Source organism: Corvus moneduloides, chromosome 11 (assembly GCF_009650955.1).
Source record: "Corvus moneduloides isolate bCorMon1 chromosome 11, bCorMon1.pri, whole genome shotgun sequence".
Taxonomy (NCBI): domain Eukaryota; kingdom Metazoa; phylum Chordata; class Aves; order Passeriformes; family Corvidae; genus Corvus; species Corvus moneduloides.
Window position 1 is genome coordinate 16,410,783 of NC_045486.1, and position 25,536 is coordinate 16,436,318.

Sequence of the window (25,536 nt, forward strand, 5' to 3'; positions counted from 1 at the left end):
AGCAGAGTTTTGCAAAATATACAGTAAGAAGAAGAGAGTTCCCAAAGTAGTCCAGAGCATACAATAGAGCTAACTGGTTTTAATGGGCTGCAACAGCACCACTTTGAATATTTGGCTGCACAGAGTCCATCAAAATAAAGATTTATCCAGTCAGCATCAGTGGATTCACTAATCCACTGCAAATTTCTAAAAGTCTACAGTTAAGATCTATCAACAAGGTAAGTAAGGCAAAGAAAATTCTTTAAAATACTACAAGAATACAAAATAGCGTAGGCAAGAATTAAAGAGTTAAAAAAAAAGAAACAACCACTTAGTAGTTTCAAGGGCACTTTAGACAAGGAGATAGAATAAAATTTTAGATATTTCAGTTTACAAAAAACCCCTCAAAACACGGTATGATATTCCTGGCAATGGATAAAGGCCTCATTAGCAGCATTCCAATTAAACTGTAAGAACATACCACTGCCACAGAGTTAATTGGCAATGACTGTAGACAATTATGATGCTTGAGCCAAACCAATAAATGCTACTGGAAGCCTTTACAGCTTCCACCTAAAATTCACTTGTCTGCAAAATGCTGTAAAAACACAAACCTCTTTCCACTGAGGTATAAGCAGCACTATGATGATGATGGTTTTCTCAAATGTCATAATCATTATGTACAGAGCACACTGGCCCACCCAAGCACTGCACTGCAGCGGGTCACCTGCAAGAAGGAAGAAAGGTTCGATGTATGCATAGGTTTGATTTTACTTCATAGTAAACATCTTATAAAAGCAGTATTAGAAGAGGCAGCAGGGCAGCTAAATCCTCTAGAAGTGCCTTCTCCAATTTCTTTAGTGCCACTCCTTCCCCTCCCTCACCCCAGCTTTCAGAAAGTATCAGAAGCTGAATCTAACAGGACTTTGTCCCATTCAGCAACACCTGTGATATGCTCACACTGTTCCACATAATCTGATGAAAGCATGACAGATAAAGTTTCATTGTGTTTCTCATCATATTGTTAATTTTGAGCCTCTATCATGACATATTAAGTGTCTTAAAAGGGAAAATTTGAGGGAAACAAGGCTGGGGAAACGAAAGGGAATAGACATTGCCCTTCAGTGTAAGTAGATCTATGATTTCCACCATTGTCCCCAGGCTACCTTAAACTTATTTTTCCTCTCTACAAAACTGAAGCAACAGGTGCAAGAGCTGCTATAAAAAATTTACTGAACAAAAAATTAGGATTATATTTTAGTTCCAATGTGAAAGGGTTTGAAATTCTGCTGCACCTCGAGGACAGAGTGAGGACCTGAGTGCATGAAGTTATCTGCCAGGACAGAAAGAAGACCACAAATATTTGAACAGGAAAGCTTATGCACACTATTAGACTCTTTGAAAGAAGGCAGAGAAAGAAAAAGAAGACAAAAAGGGGGGAAAAGAGCACTGATAAGCCTAACAAGCTTTGCAGGTGAGTTTGAAGCTGCACTTCACTGGAAAACAAAATCAAGGTATGGAGGGGGTGCAGCAGCCTCTGCAATCTCTTCAAAGGCAGCTCCAAACTCTCAGCTTGCAGATGAATAATGGGCAATGGAAAATCAGATGCCTTTATGTGTCTGTAATGCATAATGGACAGTTGCTGCTTCCTTTTCTGGAACACTTCTGAAAGGCTTTCAGTATTAATATTCGGTAATAGTCTGAGACTTAGTGTTTGCTGCTGAAGTGCTACACAGAGAAACTGATAAATCAGACTGGAGTTCAAAACAACAAATACTTCCTAAGCGAGCTTTATAGGATAAGTTTGTGATCAACACTCAGCAGTCCGAGAGGAAAGTGATTAAAATGCTCAAGCTTTACAATTATATACTGCAATTTACAGCTCCTCTTGTAAAAACCCAAAAAGTTAGAAATTTGAAAGGGAAAAACATCAGTAAGTCAAAGTCGAGCAACTGTGATTCTTCTGAAGATACAAGGCCTGAATTAGATTTGAGAATTAAATTTTAGCAATTAATTTCTATACTCTATTACAGTATCCTGCAGTGGTAGGGAGAAGAGAGATCCAGCAGGCAGGAACTGTGCAGCAAGATTGATTTATTTAATTATTTTACAAACTCTTTATAGACTTCTTTCTTCATAGTCTAATTGGTCAAAGGATCAGCCACCCCTTGGGGGTGATTGGCTAGAATCCCAAAACATCCATTGTCAAAAGATTTTTCTACTGTACCATAAACAAAGCTCTGCAAGGTCGCAGGTGTTCATCGTTTATAGAACTCTGCTAATATCTTCTGTGAGAGAGAAAAGTATCTCACGGGACTGGAAAGAAGCAAGAGAAATTCTTGCTAGCTGTATTTTTGTATCCACAATACTCCACATTTTTATTATAGCATCCTCTAGCTTTCCTCATTAAATAGCAAATACTAAAAAAAAATTTAGATTTAGCTACAGCCTTACCATTGGAACTAAGTTTATTCAAAGCTCCTTTCCAATCTTTATTTAGTTTGTAAAAGCAAAGACAGTGAAAACAATTCTGCATCTATTGCAACTCTCAGGAGATTCTATACACCCAAAAACTGTGAAACTCTGTATTAAGAGTGTTGTGCACTCTCACCAATGAATGTTTTGTTCCATAATGTTTTTGTGGGGAGTGGTGTTGCTTTCTTTGGGTTTTTTTTGGGTTTTTTTTTGGTACATGACTGAAATTAGAAGTTGCGTATATTAAATTCTACTTGAGGATTTTTGTGTGCCCTACTGCACCTACAAAATTATTTCTCAGCTGTAATTACAAGTGGGGATAACAGGGATGCTGCCTACTATTACGAAGTCCTTTGACAGTGTCCCAATAGTATCCTTGAAGAAAAGCTTGGAAGGCACAGACTGGGTGGATGAAGATACAGTTCTGCTATGAAGGAAAAAAGCTTTCACAGGGAGAGTGGTTAAACCTACTGGAGTAGGTTGTTCAGATAAAGGGGTTCTTAAATCTCAAACCATGGATAAATTAAAAACTGACTGGACCATGCCCTGAACAACCCATTTCAGCTTTGAAGTTAATCCTGCTTTGAGCCAGAGGTTGGATTATATGACCTCTGGAGATCCTTTCTAACCAATTTTTTCTATGGTTTTGTAAGTAATGAAATTCAAGTTAATAACATTACCACACCCAGAAGGTGCTCCAATGAATATTTGGGACATTTGTACATTCAGAGGTTTGGTACACAAACTCAAAATTTTAACTTAATGTTGAAGCCATAAAGCTCTAATTTAATTTCTAAAGTCTCTTACAGTAATCTCTTGAATTCTGATTTTTACCTGTCATGTACAGAATAATCCAGGAAATTAATGGAAATCTTGCTACTGCAAGAAAAGCAAATAAAGAAAGAAACTAAAAAATTATGAATCCTCTGCAGTGACAACTGTAGCAGCATTTTTGGAAAATGCTGGGCAATGCCAAACCAGATACTTGTGTCTGCCACTGCCATCAGCTGCTTTGCGGAAGTATGTTTAGAGACAGTTCTTGAACCAAATACCTGTTATTCCTCTGTCCTGTAACTTTCTTCTGTTCTTCAAATCCTGAAATTTTTTCTTAAGAAAATGCCAAATCACAGAATTACTCCAAAATAAATTTTAAATAGTTTTGAAGTCAGTGCTATCTACCCCACATGGGAATAAGTAAGTTGTTCTGCAAGTGGCAAATGAAGAGCTGGAGGGAAAAGATGCATCAAATACAATTTCTGAGCTCTGCCACAGAGAGGCAAAGCCAAGCAAAAAGGCCACACCACAATTCAGTTGCCAAAAGAGTTTATAAGCACCAGGAGGGATTTATCACCTGTTTTCTACTCGCAGCAGCTAAAGTAGCTCAAGACAAGAAGGGAAGGAGAACGCAGGAAACATTCTTTTCAGTACAGATCATGACTACTTTTCTCCTCTTTACACACTCCAATATATTAACTGATTCTGCACTTCTATTAAAATCCAACTGCAGATGTAATGAATCTGAAAATACAAAACCAGAGATATGAAGACAAATCCAATAAAATTAAAAATTCTGATGTAAAAAAGCCCTCGAGGGAGCGTCATGCTCCTTTGTTCATAAATCAGACTGCAGTGCTGTTTTGCTGTACAAACAGCTACCATTTATAAATGCTGATATTTTGATACCCATTCCTTCCTTGAGGCATTTATGCTTAAAAACTAACCTCCATATAAAGAAGAGGCTTTTCAAACCAGCAGGACACTGCTATTTTTGTGACAGCTTCAAGTAATGAATCACTAGGGATCAAGTAATAGAGCTAAGAAGGGAAATGAGCTCACAGTGAGAACTAACTTGAGACAAATGATTATTTAGGCTCTAGAAACACAAACATCACTCGATCACAAGAAGAGACTTGTCTGGGGCTGAAAGGAAGGCTCCTGTTTGTTTTCCCACACTTACAAACAAACTGAAATCACACTGATCTCCAAGCTGAGGACTTGACTTTACTACTCCAGATAAAATGCACCGAGACTCTGATACTTTTCAGTGAGCCATGGGGTGGAGAAGAGAGGAGACCTTATTGCAGCATTCCAGTACCTGAAGGGGCTCCAAGAATGCTAGAGAGGGATTTTGGAAAAGGCCACGGAGTAAGAGGACAAGGGGGGATGGCTGCCCAATGCCAGAGGACAGGGTTAGATGGGATATTAGGAAGGAATTCTTGGCTGTGAGGTTGGCAGGACACTGGCACAGGGTGCCCAGAGAAGCTGTGGCTGCCCCATCCCTGGAAGTGTCCAAGGCCAGGCTGGATGAGGCTCGGAGCATCCTGGGATAGTGGAAGGTGTCCCTGCCCATGGCAGGGGGTGGAATGAGATGGTCTTTGAGTTCTCTTCCAAACTGTTCTGTAATTCTGTACTAAACATCCACATTTAACTTCAAAATACCAAGTTCTAAACACACTTGCAACCCCACAGAACTGCATTTTAGTGCCCTCTTCTACCCTACTTGCTTTATTTTAAATAATCTTATGAAAAATAAGGGTGTTCTTTGGGTCAAACTGAAAAATTTTAAATAAACTGGTAATATGAGGGTTTTCACTCCAGAAACAACAGGGACACTTAACAGAAGATGACAGCAAATGATCCAGTGCAACTTGTCCTTTTAGATGGAATTTCTCACTGAGGGCCTAACCTTACTGCACAGCCAAAACCAATAACTTTCCATCTGCTCTCTAATTCTCCTTATATCAGAAGCCTCTTCCACATGATTAATGGAAACACAGATTTGCAATATGCTTTAAAATAGTCCCTACAATAGCTCAATTAAAAACCTAACACACTAAGGGCAGGACAGCACATTAATAAAGATGCAGAAAAGAAAGTTAGTGACTAATAAAATGATCTGATATTAGAAAGAACAACTAAGTAAAGAGGATTTCTGTAATTTCATACATCACTTATACACACACACACAGGAGAATACTCAATAAACAGGTTCAGGTGTTTTAGATGTCCTAATTCAAAGTGACAATACTGGAGCAGCCACAGACCACCTCCACAGCAGAACACAGGTCCATTTGTTGATTTTAAGAGCTTAATTACTGCAGTCAGAAATGCCTCATTACTAAAATAAAACTGGGTTAATTTCGAAAGTCAGGAAGAAATAGTTAAATTGCAGGAGAGTGAATGTACTCCCCACATCTCTCCATTCACCCAGACTGCTTATTATCAAAAGAACATTAAAATGGGAAAGGACAACAGATTACACACACAAAAAAAAATCAAAATGTTATTAAGAAGAAATAAAATCTAAGATCTGACATGATTACAAGTACCTACCTATAACTGTAATAGATGCAACAATTTTTTTCTCTAAATGGAAACTCAAGTTTTATATGGGCTGAAAGCTGCTCAAACATCTTTAAATGGCTTCAAGCCAAACCAACAATCAGAAAATAAGGCTCTGAGCAAGAGGTCTCACCTCTTTCCTTGCCCCTTCACCTTCCTTGGGCATTGGTGCTTACCTAATCCCTTAGAGACACAAGTCTGGGGACTAATCTGGAGGAACTATTTACTTTTTTTACATCTAGTGAATTTTTGATGGTTTAGCTCTCTTGGCCAGTTCCCTGAAGAGTCAGATATGCACCAGTCCAAGGAAAAGAGTGGAAATACTGGACTGTGGCATGTGAGATAAAAGCAGATAAACTGCATTGTGGCAGTGCTGATTTCAACAGCTTAAGTGGCCATAAACTGCACCCTAAAAGATACACATTAAATCTATATAAATCTAACATGCCCTAATGGTATAGGCAGTTATTTCTCCTAAGCTGCTTGTCATCATCTCTAAACCTCTGACATTAAAGCAAATAGCAATTAATGCTACTTGATTGCAAAGTTCTCAAGCTTTTAAAGTGCTCCAGTTTCACAAGGCCTTTATTTAGTTTTAGTTCTGTCAGCTACTTAGGATTATTAAAACCAAAGAAATCTACAAAACCAAAATCCTACCAATAATAATTATAAAACTGCTGTGAAAGCTCTTAATTTATTAGGCAAACATTTTTAACTTTAGTAAACTTTCCCCCCTGCCAAACCATTGGAGTTTTTTCTCTCTGATTAAGAGCCACAGTTCACTTGCAAGGCAACATCTCCTCCCATTCCTATCTCAAGGAGCTTCAAATGTGATTTTTAGCATGTATACAAAACTTTGATTTTCAGCAACCTGAGAATAACAGACTGAACGAAATTAAATGTTGATGGTGAGTATGTGTGATACTCAACTGCAGCTGCAAATCCACAACCTCTGCACATCAGTGGACTTCTGTGTAATGTAATAGAAGATAAAACTCTGCAACTTCACCTGAAAGTGATTTCACAGTCTGTCCCTCACACATTTTCCACCAAGGATACAAGCCCTACATGCACAAGCTCCAATGATCATTACTTGAGGAGCAGCACAGGCCATCTTACCATTCCTTTCACTGAAGGGATGTGGCTGCTTAAAGAGGGCTGGCAGAATTCTTGGTCTGTATCTTCAGACAATGGCATGTGGTTCAGTGAAAGCTTTAATAGAAAATGACCTTCCAGCAACCATTTTTTCAGAAAGTGTTTCAGAGTAAATTTATCATATTGGTATTTTTTCCAGGAGATTAGCCAATATCATAATTTGTTGAATCACTCCTTAAAAAAATAAATATTCAAGCAGTTGCTCCAAACTCAGTAAATGCTCAGAACTTGTTGAGCTTTCTAAGACAGAAGGTGCATGCTTAGATATAGAACTTAAAAGAACCCTCATGACAAGTGAAATATTAAAATGATTGTGAAATGATTTTAGGATGAGTTAACCAATTGCTGAAGTACTCTGAGATTCTACTCTGAGAATCATTTCAGTGCCAGAACAGAAACATTTACCATATTCCCCAAAGCGAAGGGACTCCCACTGCTGCCATTCCACAATGCTGCTGACAGCACGGATCCCGATGTAGATTAGCAGCATTCCTAATGTGGCATCCAACAAGAAATTGATAAGGTACCTGAAAGGAAAAATAGAAAAGAAAACAAGGAGTCAGGGTCCATTTTCTGCAGGCTCAGGGTATTTTAACACCATGATAGATAAAAGATCTGCAAATATGTTGAGAAGCCAGAGTATTGAGAACAATCATTTACCAACTTCTGTAATTACAGATAGCCTGAAATTTAAATAGTTTTAGAAGCCTCAATATTTTATTTCTGTCTTTAAAGATCCCACAACTTTCTAAAAATAGTTATTTTCTAATAATTGTCCACCAAATCTGAGTTTTAATTAACTTCACATTAGCCAAACATTAAAATCAAGGCTGAGTGTTTGCAGAGGAAGCTCGGCAATTCCGAGCCTGCACGAGTCCCACAGAGGCCACAAGAGGCTGCTGTAAGCCCGCAGCAGGAAGGCAGCAGCAGGAGCAGGGAAAACAGAGGTGCCAGCATCTATTCCACACCCAGTGGGCACACCAGGGATGCCCGAGATTCCCAAACACTCGGGGCTCACCCTGGGATGTGTCCTTAACCTGCCCACCTGTACCTGGCACAAACAGGACCTGCTGTGCTGCTGCCAGGCAAGTCTGGATCCGCTTTCAAACTTAAGAAATATTTTTCCTAACGCAGGCTTCGGTTAATACTATGTGGGTTTTTTTCTGCCATCAAGAATCTGCACCCTTGTCTGAGAAATTATGCAGCTCCACACTGTAATTTCTGTTATGCTGAGAACACTGAATAACCTCACTCTCTTACTTGTTCTGTGTCATGTTACACTTAAAAGTGGAATTTGAAAATAAAAATATGTAGACTGCAGAAGAGAATGCACATGTCAGTAAACCCTTTATTTTGAAAACACAACACGAAGGTATTTTTAGTTTTAAAATACCATAATACACTACTGTGCTACAGTTTTAAACACTGACAATTTTTGGCATGCTTTTGTTACCTTACTTGAATATATACTTTGACTTATAAAAATGGAATGAAAGTAATTTGCACCTGCCAGTTTTTAAACCTATCAGGAAATTCTTAAATCTATGAGCAAGGAAAATCCTACAATGATGCCTGGAATTATTGAAACTGTAATAATTATAATTCAAACTTTACAGTTAATGTGCTAAAATAAATACATTTTGCCTAGCAAAATGCTTTGTGGTGGGAAGAGAAAAGCAGTGCTCTCCTTATACATTTATACCACGCAGGAGCACAAAAGGAACCAAAGGGGAATAAGAGATATAGAAAAGAGGCTTGTGCAGCAACACAAGCATGTTCCTTGAGCTGTGTGTCTCTTTTGTTTACCAAAGAACGACAAGTGAGCAGATGCCATTGAAAGGAACTGGATTGGTTCTAAAAGGCAAATTACTGGGCTTTTAAAAGTAATTTCACAGCTTCCATTACCAGCACTGTGTAAGCTACTTTGAGCATGAGCCTTATCAAGAACAAACCCAAGCAATTACCATTTGCTTCAGGAGCTCCTGTAAAGAGCCTGTTGGGGTCTTAGTCATAAAATCTTCAGGTTTAATACACTACAGAGAAATGCTTATCTATTTAGTCACACTGCTCCAAGCATGACATTGCAGAATTAATTTCTGTACTAACTGCCTGGCTACCAAGCAAGATTCCCCATTTTTAACAAAATGAAAATAATACTGCAGCAGCCAATGTAGGTTTTAGAAGAAAATACAAACACAAATGATTTTTGCTAAATAACCCTGAAAGCAACCTCACTTTGTATTAGAGCCTTGCTTTACTACAGTGAACACAACTGGATGTTCATTTCCTTTGGTCCCAGCACCTTCAGTAAACAAACCTGAACTGCAATGTGCATCCCAAGTCCTCATTCATTCACTGGAGAGGGACAAGTAGAAAGGCTTTGCCCTTGGTTTAAAATATCTACACACAGGGCAGACTCCTGCCAGCCATGAACTTGAAGAGGAGAATTCTTAAACCTCAAGGTTTTTAAAGTGGCTGATTTTTACCATGAAAACTGTATTCTGAGCTCTATCTTGCCTTACCATCCACATACACCATCAAACTCAGCTACAGAACTTCCATAAAGACCAGTTATTCCAAAATTAAACACTTACAGTGAACAAGGGTCTTCTTCTGTAAGGTCTGATAAGTAGACATTTGCAAAGTGGATGAACAACATCCCTATGGCTTGCTTGGAAGTATCTAAAAACCTGTGTAGAGTAAAAACAGTTCTTAAGACCCACAAACAACACAGCCAGACATTGCAAATTTATGTTAATTAAAACTCCATCTCTGCTATTAATTTTTTTTCTCCAAAAGAGAACACCAGAATGATAAAAGTATCATGGTATTTAGCCTTTATTTAACAACGTTCCATTTTAAATTCTGCTGCTATTTCTTCTAACAATAACCCAAATCATTATTAACTTGAAACCTACCACTGTAAACATAAAGTCTACGGATATCCTCTTGGTGTCATACACATTATCCAAGAGCTAATCCTGACTAACTCTAGCTAAGTCTTTAATAACCTGCTGGAAACAATGAGTATCCCAGTCCTGATAGGTATTTTGGACCTTTTATGTTTATGCATTTTTAGCAAGCTTATGGCACAGACAAAAATAAAATCCTCATCATGTGCTTGTGGGCGAACAACTTAATAGTGACTAATGAGTCCTTTATCTACAGTATTTCACTTAAAAGCCAGCATATTTTTCACCTGAAAGCATGAAGTGGTTTCACTGAGTTTTATCTATAGTGCAGAGCCCAGAACACACTGCAAAAGAATTCCAACCTTGACAGTATTATCTCCAAAGCAGATGATAAAGTCAGAGAGAAAACAGTTTGTTACTCAAAGGGAAAATATAAACCCCCACTTAGACAGTGATTCAGTGTTGACTCCAGCTCTTACCATTCTTTTATCATCATCCTTTACACAAAACCAAAACTTTCTGTGGATGTTTCATTAAATGTAAATCAGAAGAATACTAACAAGAGTATTCTGCAGGCAGGAGTGTATTCTATGTATTATACAGAAAAACAACCATTTTGCCTGTTGTTTCCACATCTAAAAAGATCTAAACACCCCAACAGATCCAAATGACATTTTATGCCTGAATTCATCTACCCTCCCTGATAACTGTCTTGAACTTGAATCTCTTCATTCACTGCATGACACAGAAAGCAGTGTTGGAGATGAGGCAGGAAGCCAGTGAGTTACTTATCTAATCAGTACACCACGCTATAAATAGCAATACTTGAGTCCCGGAACAAGATTCTTTGCTTAAAAATTAAGGGCTATCAATGCACTTGTTAGAATTTCAGGCTGAGGTAGACTGTAGTACACAAAGTTTTTGTACTTATTTTTTCAATAAGATGAAGGTCAGTGTTAGCTTTGAGAAGCAGCATTGTATGAGAGGAATTTAAATCACTGAAGTCTTGAACAAGTGGAATGGCAGCCTAACACACCAGTCTCAAAACTGGTGCATCTTATGTTGGCATTGCTTCAATCCAGTAACTCTTAAAATGTAATAAACACAAATACACTTTTTATACCTTGTATTTTTTATGGTTGATGTACTTGTATCTTTTATCACACTGTTTTCTATTTTATACATAGTAGGATACCTACAAAACACGGAATTTTATTTGAGCCCAGCTGAGATCTTCTGATAAGCTTATGCAAGTTTGTAGATGTTCAGGTGCATCTTAGGGCTGCTCTAAGTTTCCATCTTCAGGAAGAAGCACAACTTGAAGCTTTATGTCTAAAAGCACATCTCTGCAGATTCCTGGAAGTGTTCAGTAAGAAATGTCTAGCCAGGAAACACACAGAAGGTAACCTGACTCATGCATTTTGGTAACTTTTTTGGTTCCTCACTGACAGTTACCAATTTCTTGTCATCACTTTATTTTAGTCATCATACACAAACATCATCCCTTCAATTTCTAAAACATGCAAGAAGAAAAAGAAGTTAAGAATGAAGCATGCAGAAACTTACCATATCCTCCAGGGACGTCTTTCATGCTTTGGTTCTCTGAAGCGTTTTACTAGGGAGAAAAAAAAAAAAAATCATTGAAGACAATCAGCAACTTCCAAAGCAACAAAAATACAGAAAAGTGAAAGCAAATAATCTGGCAGAAATGTGACATCCTTCAATGAATTGGATCTTTCACTACATCAAACTCCAAGGATCCATTTCTTAAGAAACTGTCTCCCTTCTGTCTCCTCTAAATTCCTAGAGCTCCATCCTCTGACTGCCAATATTCCTCACATGAAACAATAATCCACATCTGACCACCATTCCATTGGCCTGAGCTTTTACGACTGCCCATCCAGAAAATTTAATTTCCAACAGAAAAGCAGGTATTAGAAAGAGCTGTTTCTTTTCCTCACTGGAGACCCAAAGTCAAATTTGAAAGTATTTTCATAATATGGGGCAGTCTATAATATCAGAAAGAAATCAAGTGAATTAGTAGCAGGACAAATACATTCTCTGACGAAGTATCTCTATTTTGTGGGCAAACTGAATTACAAAAGGAAAGCAGGACAGATTTTCTTTTAGTCTGATAATCCCTTCACAAAAAGGTTGACAGTTGTTAACTTATTGAAAACTAAAAAAAATCACTATTAAAATTAATGACAACTATATACAAAGGCAAAAAAGTAGGTAAGTTTATCTATTGCAGTTTTAATGCAGTTTATAACACAAACTGTTTGGGCATCTGATAAAAAGCTCCTCTCATACCCTGCCCAGCTACTTCCATGTATTTCCAACCCCTCCCAGGTCCATCAACAAGGATCTAGATGACTCCTGAAGGAACAAGTGTAGGAAAGTAGAGGGACAAGGGGATAAAAGCAGTTGCTGATGTGTAAACAGTGACTGGTCCATACATTTGCACTGTCTGGTCTGCAGTTTGTCCCACTGTCTTAGGAAATGCCATTTCTAACTCCTTCTGGGCAAGAAAACCTTTTTTCCTGCTGGGAACACACACTCAGCCATGCCACAGGTCAGACCTGGGCAGGGGCTGTGGCAGCCTCACCTCTGCCAGATCTAGCCTAATATCCTAACACAGATTTATTCTTTAATACAGCTCCAAATACTAAATCCTTACACATCCCAAAGACAGACCAGAGATAACAAGGTAATGTGAAACCTTTCCACTAAGAATGGGTTTTACACATGGGTTTTACTTCCTTCTGCCCAAATTTCAGTACCACTCACCAGTTCCTTCAACACAAGTCTTGAAAAATAATTATTTAGGCTCTTATTTCAGAAATGATCTCTTATATTAAAATAAATAAGCCTTGATTCCCCGCCACCCCTTCAAATTGAAGAGATTCTGATTTAAGAGGCACAAACCATAGCAGGTAGAGTCAGCAAAATATCAACAGGTATTTTAACCTGCTTCTCCAGATATTAGTGATGAATTTCAGTTTAATATAGGATGCTCTGTGTACGTCATGCTTGCCCAGCTTAAAAGCCTTTAAACCACATTCTGGTTTCTGAACCAATCTTAACTTTTTCAAAAGTAAGGCAATTTTCCCCAAAATCAACTGTCCTCATAAAACCATTAAATAAATCACCTTCAAGGTGGAGGAGCAGCACTTTCAGGCTGTCAACCTGCCATCTCACTGTCACTGCTTCTGACAGCAGAGAGAAACTGATTCACCCCCATGAGAAATTAAAAAGTGACAAGACAAAAAGACTGTACATTTACACCAAAGATAAAGTTGTAATAGCAACATTTGCCAGCAGTTTTCCCTGTGAACAGCATGACACAAATACAAAACTTCTGTTAAAAATGAGCAACACTCAGCCAAGTTAACCAGTTTGTTATTTATTACAAGTCCTTCCCAGTCACATTATGGATTACTTTAATTAGTGGCACTTTTGTGTAACAACAGGAAGCCACAAAGCATCACAAAACAAGTGCAAGAAACAGAAGTTTCAACTTACTGTGGAGTTAGTGCAAGATGCTTTTCTGCAGACAAAATGGAATTAAACTGCTAAGGTGTGCCTGCTTTGGGCAGGGGTGAACTCCAAGCTCAGGCTGTTGTCTGTTATCGCTATGAAGTTGTGTAATGCCTGTGGATTCATTAATTTCTTTTAAAAATTCACAAAAATTCATTTTGGAAGAGGTTATTCAAAAGCAATTCAACTGAAAGCACTTCAAATTTTATCTGTACTGAGAAACAGACTTGAGACGGTTTGTGTTTCTCTGGCCAGTTCTAGAAACACAACATTTCACTTGAGTTAACATTAAACAGGAGAGCAAGCTTGGAAAGCCTGTCTTTTGGGAATGTACTGGCTGGCTGATCACACCACAAACTTCTATCCCCCCAAATTAAATGAGTAAAATCTTTAGGAGGTGCAACCTGATGAATATGTACCTGTACATTTGAAAGCCCAGTAGATCCACATGAAAGTGCTGTTTTCCCAGCCCAGCTCCTTGCAGCAGTGTCTGTGAGCATCAGGTGTTTCTGACAGATGCAGACACTACCAGGTACTTCCCAACACATCCCTGATAAAGAATCTGAGCCTTCCCAGTAACTACACTGAGCAAAAACCCAACAGACAACCACACTGGTAAGCTGAGGGTCCTCACCATGCTCGCTGTTAATACATTAATTTTGGAACCAAAAGCCAGCATGCTTTTTACAGAATCTTTATCGGCAATTTTTAAGCACCTATTAAATTGGGGAGGGGAAAGCAATTTTTACCCTTTCCCTCCCCCAAAAGAAGTCAGGATTGCTGTTCCCAGCCCCACTCCCGGTTTCTCTTGGCAGTCTCAGCACAAAGCCAGGCTCGTGCGTGTGTCAGCTGACAGATGGGTCTCAATCTGCCGGCTCCTGCCTGCGAGGACGCGGTGCCGCTCCATATGCTCCAGCTCGGAGCTCCGCACTCGCACCAGCAACGACTCGCCAGAGTTAATATTAATTAACTAATAATGTTCAGAATTTCATGCTGAATTAAATGAAGAAAGAAGTGCTGCTTGTTTATACGTTCAGTGCCAGAATTTTTCAGGAAAGGAAATAAAAGCACTTCTGCCAACAAGTGTGTGAGCTGCCAGATGGACACATAATAGATAAGCATATAAGACACAGTATTGCTTATGCAAAATTCAAGTTCATTGAATTGTCTTCCCACTTCATTGAAATTCTAGGAATAATTAATGCCAGAGTGGAAGGGTTTGTAACACTTACTTTAACATAGCAGTTTTGCAATCAGAATTTCAGAAGACTCGTAGGGAAGAATAAAGGCCAGAACAGAGACAAGAAATAAAATAAAACCTCTCCAAATTGTCAATATGCAAAGCAACACTTGAAATTCAATCCAACCTTCCTCTCCTTCACCTCCTCAAGAAGTCCCACAGGAACTATTTTGCTGATGTGAAGTAACTTCAATATGGATTCAAGAACTCCAAGTTTCTGGATGGCTGCTCTTGTAGCAGCACAAAACTGGCTCATCTCACACCTTTGAAACATTTCTACATATCATGCACTACTGCATTTCTTAGATGCAGGTTCTGGCAGTTCACAGTAAGAATCTTTCCAACCCCAGTAAAGATCAAAGATTTCTCCAGCTCATTAATTTGAAATTAAAAAAAAAAGTAAAATCAGCATGTTTGATGTCCTCTGCAGCTGCACTACAACAATACTGCTCTTCTGAGGAGAGAGATGGGAATTTCACCTGTGTTTCCAGGGCTTCTCAAAACTCTTTCAAAGATGGGTCACAGACAAAGCATGTGACTAAATGTTTCATTTCGTAAACCTCCTACACATTTCTGTCATCAGAAAAGAACAGCTGAGCTGGTCAAAGAGAAAAGGAGGAAAGGTTGGTGAGGATCATATTTACACGTCACATTCCCATTTCCTGACGTGTGTGGGCAGTTTCATCTGGGACGGAACTGCACCCTTCTCACAAGTGCACAGGCCACAGGAAACAGCCACAAGTTGGAGACAGGGAAATTCTAGGGTCAAAGAAGTAAAAAATTTCCAGTGGGAGCAATTAAACTCTGCAACAAGTTGTCCAAAGAATGTCCAGTGACTTCAGTCTGATAGACCTTGAGAATTCCCACGGACAATGCTCCAAGCAAGGGGACATGGGCTGGCCCTGCTCTGAGGAGGTGGGAACAGGTGACATTTGGAGTCCCTTCCAAGAAATATTGGTCTGTAAGTCTAGAACTCATTTTTTTGTGATCTGATGCTTAAAAAGTTCCAAGATTTGAACCAATTATCAAAGGACTAAAGTAGGGCTAACTGAAAATCAGACACACACATATGCGGAGGGACAGAATTTAACAGTCAGAAATCTGCTGTAGCTTGAGCTTCCCAAATAATGTGTTTGCAACCAGACAGATCCTCCAACACAGCCCTCACAGTGCAAGACTGCTGGGATCTGCAGGCTACTTTGGTATTGATTCAGATGATTTCCAGCACTCACAACAATTATTACAAGTTTCCTGTACAAGGCTGCTTTGCTCACTGAGTGTGGAGTAACAGCTGAAGTTACACCAAGCAGTAGCACCCGAGCTTGGAATTGGATGCAGATTTTCATACGGCCACTCTCAGAGAATGGCACTATTTTCAGAACATTTGGTTATCAGACCATATGCCTCACAAATTTGAACCTGCAAATTCTAACCCTGTAAAAAACTTGTAAAGTCAACTACATATGCAGGCCAGATTTTTATTTTTTAAAATTCTATTTAGGAAGACTTTGAAAAACACTGTTCTACTTGTTAGTATCAACACTTTTCCCACAACAGTGGGAACCACGTCTGTTCTGAACAAAGCATATGCACACTAATAATTCCTGGAAATTCACATGACTATGGAATGACAACTACCAGCGAATTTCATGTTATTTGTGATCTTTATCATTAACTTGAACTTATCTCCCTTTACTGTTAAAGCAAAGCATTTAAGAGGCTTTTCTTGCCATTCCACTTTTCCCCCCTTCCCATTATTTTCTTGGTACCAGCAAAATGAGAATAAGTAATTACATGAGATTACATAGATTTCCCCAAAACAGAATTTTTCTTTTTAGAATTAACTATGCAAGAAACAACATGCCCAATGAGAACAGGCTACAATGATGCCTTACAAAAAATATGTAGGTGTCTAAACCATGTATCACTCAGTTGCCAAAAGCTTTTGTGACACTTATGAGCTCAGCATCTCCCCAGTATCAAAGTAAAAAAAAAAAAAAAAAAAGGAATTCTGTGTGCATCTGTTTTAAGAGAGGTAATAAACATGATTGCAAAAAAGACCAAAAGAATCAGTGTTTTTGGTGTGCTGCTCATTTCTCCAGCCCAAAAATGCACTATGCTCTTGGCAATTCAATTTTTGCCCTACTGGAAATTCTTCCTTGTACTCCTGTGTCCCATTAGCTACATGCCCAAATGCAGCACACCCTGACAGTCTGCTGCTTATTTCCCTACATAAGGGCCCCAGAATTCTACATTATATTTTTGCTTAAGGACCCAGACTTCTCCACACTTGAGACACCCATTATACTGAAGCAGAAATTATACTGGACTAGAACTCATTTCCAGTGATATTACTGCATTGGAGAAAGACACCATGAGCCATGGTTTCTTCATGATGAAAAAGGTTATGGAATAACTCACTCAAGGGAAAATTTTATTCTAGTCAATATTAGACTGACATACTATGAAGTGCATGAGCCCCCAGCTTTGCTGCCCAGCAAAAAGGATTTTTGAAACCTCTGTAAGACAGAAAACAGTATTAGTCACGTGAGTACCCAAACCCTTTCTTAATTCTACTGTGCCCTTGGCCTTAATGATTCTGTAGTGTAATTAAAAACTGGTCCATTAAAGATGGTCACCCAGGGAGAAACTTTATACAAAGCTGGACAAATAAAGTTTAATGACCCAGCCAGTTGGTTATTCAAGGACACGTCACACTAAAGATGCTGTGTCTGGACAGCCACGAGGTACCTGCAAACCACAGATCTTATCCCAGCCTCTCTGTTCCACTGGCAGCAGTGATGATAACATTGTGGTTAAGGCAGCAAAACCTTTGTGGGCCTGACTGGCACTTTTGTCAGAGCAGAGAACAAGGGGCTCTGTTTTACTGCAAAGTTAAACACACCAGTGCCAAGCATCCATCAAGCCCAGCTATCTCATGACCTGGGCTCTTTTGTCTAAGCACAGATGACATGACATGACTGAAAACAAGGTGTCAGCACTGGATTTCACATTATTTATCAAATGGGCAGAAGTGCTTGCTGGATAAATGCTGGTGAAATAAAGTAACTGAAGTTACCTTTGTAAAAACATTTACTTCCTATCTGCTTCCATGACCAGCTAAAAACCTACCTGTAAATTTTGTCTTTACAAAGGTTTAGTGAGAGCTAAAACTTTATAGTCATTCTGTAGGGAATGGCTATCACAAAGTAAAGCTCCCCTTGACAGAGCAGGGGAGGAGAGGACAAATCATGATCAGGAAAAGAACCTTAAATACTGCTATATGAGCTTTGGAATAAATCAGATGATTCTGCTGCTTCAGAAAAGGCAGCCAAATGCATTACATGAGGCTGGTGGGTTTTTTATTCCTAACATGTACGTACTTTAAGCTCCAAAAAATTTTGCTAAATCCTTAGCTTGTACAGATTGGTTGTGGGAGACACAAATAAATCATATTACCTGCATAAAACTCAGCCTAAGACAATTTCAGCAAGACTGATCTCGTGGATCCTGGTAGCACATGACAGTGTGGCTCTGACAGATGCATTAACTTGGCTGTCAATAAAGGAAACAAATACGTCTTAGCAGAGCCAGCAGCCCAGACACACCACATCAACAGCCATTGTCATGAAGCTTTTTTCCTTTTTTTTAAAGGTAAAGCTTACTTTTAAAACAGCTGAACTAACTTAGCAGAGGAAGAATTAGACACAACTTCTCAGTTTTGATTGCTAACCTATTTGCTGTCTCCCCAGAGAGAGCAGCACTTTAAAAGTCATAAAATGCAACTACACACACCCTGTAAACAGAAGCATCCAGCCCTCAGCTTCCCAAAAGCCATGACAATGCCATGGCAATACTAAAAATGAAGGGCTGCAAGTAACTGCTTTAAGAACTCTAAGGTAAACAGCACAAGTAGCTTAGGAAATATTTATCCAAATAATAAAGTTAAAAGCCACAATTCAGTCTTAAGAGACAGGCATTTGTTATCTTTGCATTTAGCATACACAGCACTGCTGGGTCAAGGTGTGCTCTGTTTGAAAGTCATAATAAATCACAGTTTCCCAGCACTTTCAGAGACAGATGCATTTGCTATTCTGTTTCTTCAGCAGGTACGAGACAGTTAAAGCAAAGCAAATCTAAGCTTCCAGTGGAAATGCCTGTGAGACTGGCTTTAGAAAGTTAATACAGATCCCTCTTGCAAACATTTTTATACTCTGAATCAGGTATCATTAAACAACTACTAAATGAAAAAGGAAGGTTGCTAGAAAAACAGCTGTACCATTCCTGTCATGCTATACAAGCACCCAGTGAAGACTGAAAAACACAGTCTACTGTGTTCAAGTGGATTTTTTTTCTCTGTTAGAAATCAGAACCATTTGGGAAACATGAATTATTTAGTACAAAACAAATAAAATCAATCCATATTAATGTGCACTAAGCAGCAATTTACGATTCACAACACCATTTTCACGTACAGCATTCACAAGATCACTCAATAATACATGAAGCTTTCTGAACATTATTAGTATGACAACAGATATCAATGAACTTTAAGTCATTCAAGCTGGTTGTTTTAAATCAGCTCTTGGGAACAGGCAGAACTGCCAAAGCACAACTTCAAACTCAATCACCATTCATTAAAATATTAAGCAAGGCAGAAACTGGAACAGTTTTAAAAGCAGAAAGCAAACCTGAAATATAAGTTCAGATACAATAACAATGTAAAAGGAAAACTGTAAAAACTTTGTAAAAGCAATAAAACAGCAAATATGTTAAATCAAGGAGGCCAAAGGTAGATATAAACTGTATGTTCAGAGGCTGTTTAAATTCTAAAGAGCTTTGCTTACCAGATTCAATCTTTCTAGGCTGAAACTATCAAACAAAGAAAGCATTTAAGTCCTGCGTATATAAAATAACATACGCTGTTAGTCACACCACCTGCCTCAAAGCAAGGAAGGCGTGCTGAAAGATGTTGAATGGCAGCTTCTCCAGCACCAGGAAGGAAGTAAAAGTGATTATTCTAAAAAGGAACTAAAATTTTAGGGGAATGGTTGGTCTTAGAAGCTGGGGGTAGCCAAAAACGTGATAGAAGGTAAAATGACTGAAAACTTATCAAAACGTATCAAATTACAAAAAAATTTTGATTATTATTAAAAACAAAAAAAAGGTGCAACATCTAGAGGAAAGAAATCATAAAACCCAGAAAAAACCAAGTTTAGTAAAACTTCCTTGACATGACTTTCTCCTGCTGTAGCTCTGCACGTCTGGGAACTAACTCACACCTGGAACTATGACTCTGAACCTTGAAGAGTGAGCTATGAGGAATTTGAACTGTAAATCCATTTTAGCTCATTTTCATTCTCAACCTTCCTTACATATGACAACAAATATATATAAAATGTGTGATCAGGGTAAGTGGCAGAAAAACAGGTCTTCAGTATCATGACCATCACTGTGAACAGGTTTAGTTATTCCTGACTAAACCCTAAAACCTCATCCCCACACCACATCACCAGCAAAGGCAGACTCATGCAAGCTCTGAGCTTGTTTTCAGTTTGCCAGAGATTTAACAAACTGAGTTTCACAGGGAATAATTTTTGCTGAGAACAAGAAATCTTTGAGAATGCAAAGAATTTCCTACCAGTAGGCATGAGAAAGCAGACCCGATTTTTCACTTCATCAACAAAATCCACACAGATAAGACCTTGTTAAATACCACTTTAAGAATGCAAACTTCATTAACCATGAAATTAATATCACCACAGAACGCAAAACTGCACCCTGTGTGTCTGTACAAATCAGCTCCTTACAGATTTAATTATAAAACACTGGTAAAGAAGACATTCACTATGCACTTTAGAGTTAAACACCAGTCTAGCTAACAGCCCAGAAGTTCATCCTAATTAAACACAGCTTCAGAGTTTCTCGATAATTTATCATTTTAACAGTTTACAAATGTCAGCATAACTTATCCTTTTTCCTAAGCATTTCATAATGTGAATGACATGTGTAATTGTACTTAGAACAATCTTATTATGGGGCCTACAACTACATCCAGCAATCAGCTGAGTAATAAGAAAATGTAACACTTTCTGAGCCAGCAAGACAAAGTAGGGCATCAGACCTAATAAAAAGAGACTTACAGATTGCAGATTATTTGTCTAAATTGGGGCCTTATTTAAATTGTCTTAACTTTTACTGGCACGGCATTTCAAGGACACTTAGTGACAGTAAAATACTAATGACCTGACATGATCAGGACATGAGGACCAATAAAGTGCTATTACAATCTATGTCAACTAAGAATTGGACATCTTGCAAGCAGTTTTAATAGAAAAACAGGTTATTTCCTTCACTTAAAAAGGATCAGCTGAGCAGTTCCCAACCCTATTATTACTTGCTTTTATACAGCATGAAATTTGTCAGCAAGATTTGCCTTTTTCTGGAGAGTTCACAATGGACAGAATTTATTCCACATAGATGTTCCATATGTTAAAGAGTACTACAATCTTAGCATGGTAAAAGAAAGTAATTTACTTTGCTAATTTAGCCAGGGTTGGACTTCTTTCTTCTTCTACAGCTTGAAGTGCATCTCTCCTATTCGTCTCAAGCACGGCTCAGGATGTCACAGATGGAAGGGCTGATGATTTATTTAAAACAAACAAACAGCAGCAATGCTACATGGCTGCAAGCGATACCTCACCATCTGGGGATAAGGAAACACTGGATCATTGTAAGGCACAATTTACTAGGCCGTGACCAAAGTGACCTCACAGGGCTTTTCCAAGTCCTGCAGCTACAAGCAGACAACCTACACACCAACAGCTACTGCAGTGCACTGCGATACCGATCGTCACTAATTGCCATGGAATGGGCCCGAAGGAGGAAGAGAATAACACATATTTCTACTACCATCACCCCATCCTGTTTCCTCCCTGGCCCCCAGCCAGCCGGGAGGGAGCTGCCTCAGCCCTTCACTGCCAGGCGGCCAAGCCCTCGGCGGACTGTGGGTCAGGTTAGCGCGTCCCTCCGTCCCTGCACGCCTGCAGCGATGCCGAGCCCCCGGCTCTGACCCCGGGCCCGGCTCGCTGTCGGGCGGGGGGCGGCTGTGACCCGGCCAGGGCTGCCCGCGGAGCTGTCCAGGGTCCTGCCCCGACCCCGCCACCCGCGAGTCCTGCTGCTCCCCGGGGAGCTTTTGTCACCTCCTGCTTTTAAAAAATGCTCTCCCAAACCTCGCCTTCTGTCACAGTTCAACAGCACATCTTACTAGTCTTCCTCTACCTGCAGAGGGATTCATCTTCGCTGCTGCGATACCCAAGAGTGCTCCTTAAACTCATTCCCAAGCACACATTGGAATGCCAGCTCTGCATTTACCTGGCAAGTCACCAGGAGCTTGCACTTGTTAAAGTTCTAGGAAAATGAACAAAGTGCGTTTTGCATCGCGTGTTCGGGTGTGCAAGTACAATGCTGTTCATATTTTCATAACTAGGAATGTTCCCATTTGTGATTTGAAACTTCTGTGTGAGACAAGTTTTGATATCAGACACACAAAGGACCCTGCTGAGGGGTCCTCAGGAATTCATGTAAACACACGCTGCGATCACTCAGAGCAAATACATTCAAGGATGCAGCATTATCAAGCCGGAATAATATAAAATCTTTTGAAGAAATGCTTTTATTAATAAAGTTAGCAGGCCACTGCCCAGCATCTTAGGAAATGCCATGCAGAATAAACTAGTTGCTGTTTCTCAGAGGTCTGTGCTTCACGGCTGATGTTAGAGAATACAAAATGTTCGTAATTTCTAAGTCTGCTCAAGCAGAAAGAAAATTGCTATAGAAAACTACTAAATCATATGGTTTACACCTTTTGTATCCAGTAGCTTATTTTATGCTGTTTTGTTAAAGGCAACTGGAATTACTTTTAATTCCTCCCCAGAACATTATTCCCATAAAATTACTCCCTTACCTTCATGCAAATATGAAATAATTCCTCTGAAAAGCACATTTTTGCGAAGGCATTTCAAATTCTACTAAATTACCTACTTAGATAGCTTATTATGTGAAAAAGCATGTCTTCTCCTTGGACAGCTTTTTAAGTGGGAAAACCTTGCTGTAAAGTTAACTAGCATTAAGGATATAGTCTCAAGGTATTTCCTTTAAGGTACTGTAAGCAAAGAGAGGACCTTACAATATAGATAGTATATTTTATTAGAATGGTTTCTTTTTGTTTCATCTGTCACTCTCAACAGCAAACTTACCTAGTCAATTATTCACTGCACCTGTACCCAATCATTCCACTATTGTAAACCCTTCTCAGCCTGAGTACAGACATAAACTGTAACAAAGCCATAAAAAGGGAACAGACTCCCACACTCTGGTCTCCTTTACAGCATATTTTTATTTTCCTCACAGATAGACATAAACCTTCTACATGTAGAGAACCAATTGACTCCTCTATTTCAATAACTCATCAATACAACTCACATCTGATTTCTCAGCCATTCCTAAGCAGCCCAGAACAAACACTGCCACACTCTGATAAGGTACCAGTCTTCTGACAAACAAGCTTAGTAAATAAACTACTTAAAACATTTTGTCAGACAGGGTAAAGGAATGGGCAGTGGGTTTTTCCCCATCCCTTTTCCAGGTTTGGGTAATAAAAATGGAGTTAATTAAACCTACGCCTAATGTCATACATGTATGAGAATACCATGCCAACACCCCTCTCTTATCATTCACTACCAATAAAAGCCCAACCACAGAATGCTCAGAAGGTGCTTGCAATTACTCACAGAACACATGGTATTATACTAAAGTATTTAAAACCAGCTTCGTGGCATCAGGAAATAAACACAAATATTGCACCAAGGAACCTCAAACACCTAAACAGCAAAGCCATCATTTTAAATCAAGATCCTTATGAAATAAGAAAAAAATATGATAGCAGAAAACTTTGAAAAAAATCTTATCTTTGGCCTAGTGACCTGCAGCATAAACATACATTTATTCTATTGAAGGAAACTCATTAAGACTTCCTGTTATGAAGTGGCTTGGCTTAAATAAACCAGGGTGAAAAACAAACGTGTACGGAAGGCCAGAGGGATGAGAACAAAACCAAACAATACACTTAAAACCAGCAGGCTAACAGGCTTGAGAGTTAGTGACCAGAGTCCAAGAGGGCTGCCAGTCCAAGCAGACTTGCCAAAATGAGGCGGTTTTTTATCAGTTAGTTCCCTTGGATAGGGAGTGAGAGCCTGCGGTCAGGAGAGACCCAACAGAAGTCGTCTCACCCAACTTCAGTTCAGCTTTTTGTGTACTGGAACTACTGTAGCATCTGGGTGAAAGTGTTTCACACATCTTTAGCCTCACAGCTGAGCAGTAAAATTAATTCACAGTAATTAAAGACAACACACAGGTGGGCTCTGATAGTATTAGGTATATTCACTACTGATTCAGACATCAGAAAAGGATCTCCCTGCACACACTTCACATCAAGAACAGGAGGGTACAATTTGGAATCAGAGAGACTAAGGAGTGGATTTGTGAAGCCTTAACTTACAATAATAAAAACCACATGCAAACTTCTACTATTTTAAGGGGGATAGGGAAGCTCCCATATAAACTCAGGATAGATGATCACCAGCTAAAGCACCTTCTACAAGAAAAAGATTAGGGGGTTGTGACAGGTTGTATCTGAATCTAAAAAAAACCCAGAAGGAAGTCACTCATTTAAATGGTAGGGTGAGGTGAGTGAGTGAAACTGATCCTCATTCCCTGTGTTTAAGAACAGGAAGGCAAGAGCTACAAAGAAAAGGAAACCTAGGAATTAATTTCAAATGAACATTTTGTCAGCTCAAAGCGAGAAATTCACTGTTTCTGTCACTTCTTGGTTGTGCCAATTCAGTAGTGAGGGAACAGTGGTAGGCTGATAATGTGCCTGGGGCAAAAGCCTTTCCTACAAGTACCAGAAGACAGTCACAGCAGGGCAGTTCCCACGCTCCTCCTGGCAGAGAGCCACCACATCTTCCATGAACTAAAAACCTGATTCTTAACACATTTTAGCCTTTAAAATACGAAGTTTGAATGATGTCATTGGCAGGTCAGCTGACAGCACAGCTTTACAGCACCTGAACATGGGTATGAACAAAAACGTGGCACACTGGAGTGTCAGACTTTAAATTATTTTGCTTTAAGAATCATCCTTCAGTTATTTGTACATGAACATCCAGCAGTGAGGCACAGAAAAGGTCCTCCTTCTCTTACAGCTTATGTTTAAAAATATTTTCTTTTTTTCCACTGAATGCAGGCATGGTAAAATTAATCTAGAAAAGGGCACGTCTGGGTCAGCCTTTGATTTAGCCACTTACCAAAATTTCTTATTCTTTACCTGTCAAATCGAATATTTTTCAAAGAAAGATAGTTTCTGTGCATAAAGCGCAATTGCGCAATGTACCTCTGGTGCCATTACTTTAATTTCTTTTACTACAGAGGGTTCAGTACCTTTAATCACAACCAAAGTTTTAGAACATCTTCTTCTAGTGTTTCCTTTCAAAAAAAAAAAAAAGAAGACAAGTGACTTCCTCCTTATTAAATTTAAATACCAGACAGTCATGGGTCTTCAGTTCTTTTATTTTTTACAGACAAGAGCTGGCGAAATGATACAGCTGCACACAGAGAATTACCACTGTTCCAAAGGGACCTGACTGCAGTCACAAATCTCAAGCAGCCCCTGCCACTTGTTTCTCCCTCAGCACCAGCACCTCTCTTGTGCCAGACAGCTACAGGACCAGAGCTACTCCAGCCTAAAAGCAACCACAACTCCTCATTTAGTTTTCTTGCTGTATCAGTCCTGTGATCCAGGTCCAGCAGCTGTGTCATCCCTCCTGCCCCAGC

The 25,536-nt window shown here is 39.2% G+C and overlaps 1 protein-coding gene across 1 annotated transcript in view; it reads right to left on the bottom strand.

The window, feature by feature from the left end:
* The window catches only part of LOC116449325 (store-operated calcium entry regulator STIMATE-like), a 33,789-nt gene that overhangs the window by 6,213 nt on the left and 2,040 nt on the right, over window positions 1-25,536 (bottom strand). The window contains exons 2-5 of the mRNA XM_032120743.1: window positions 11,430-11,478; window positions 9,546-9,641; window positions 7,357-7,478; window positions 594-706 (exon numbers count right to left, since the gene is read on the bottom strand). Coding sequence (XP_031976634.1) covers window positions 594-706; window positions 7,357-7,478; window positions 9,546-9,641; window positions 11,430-11,478 — 380 coding nt within the window. The remainder of the gene's footprint in view (window positions 1-593; window positions 707-7,356; window positions 7,479-9,545; window positions 9,642-11,429; window positions 11,479-25,536) is intronic.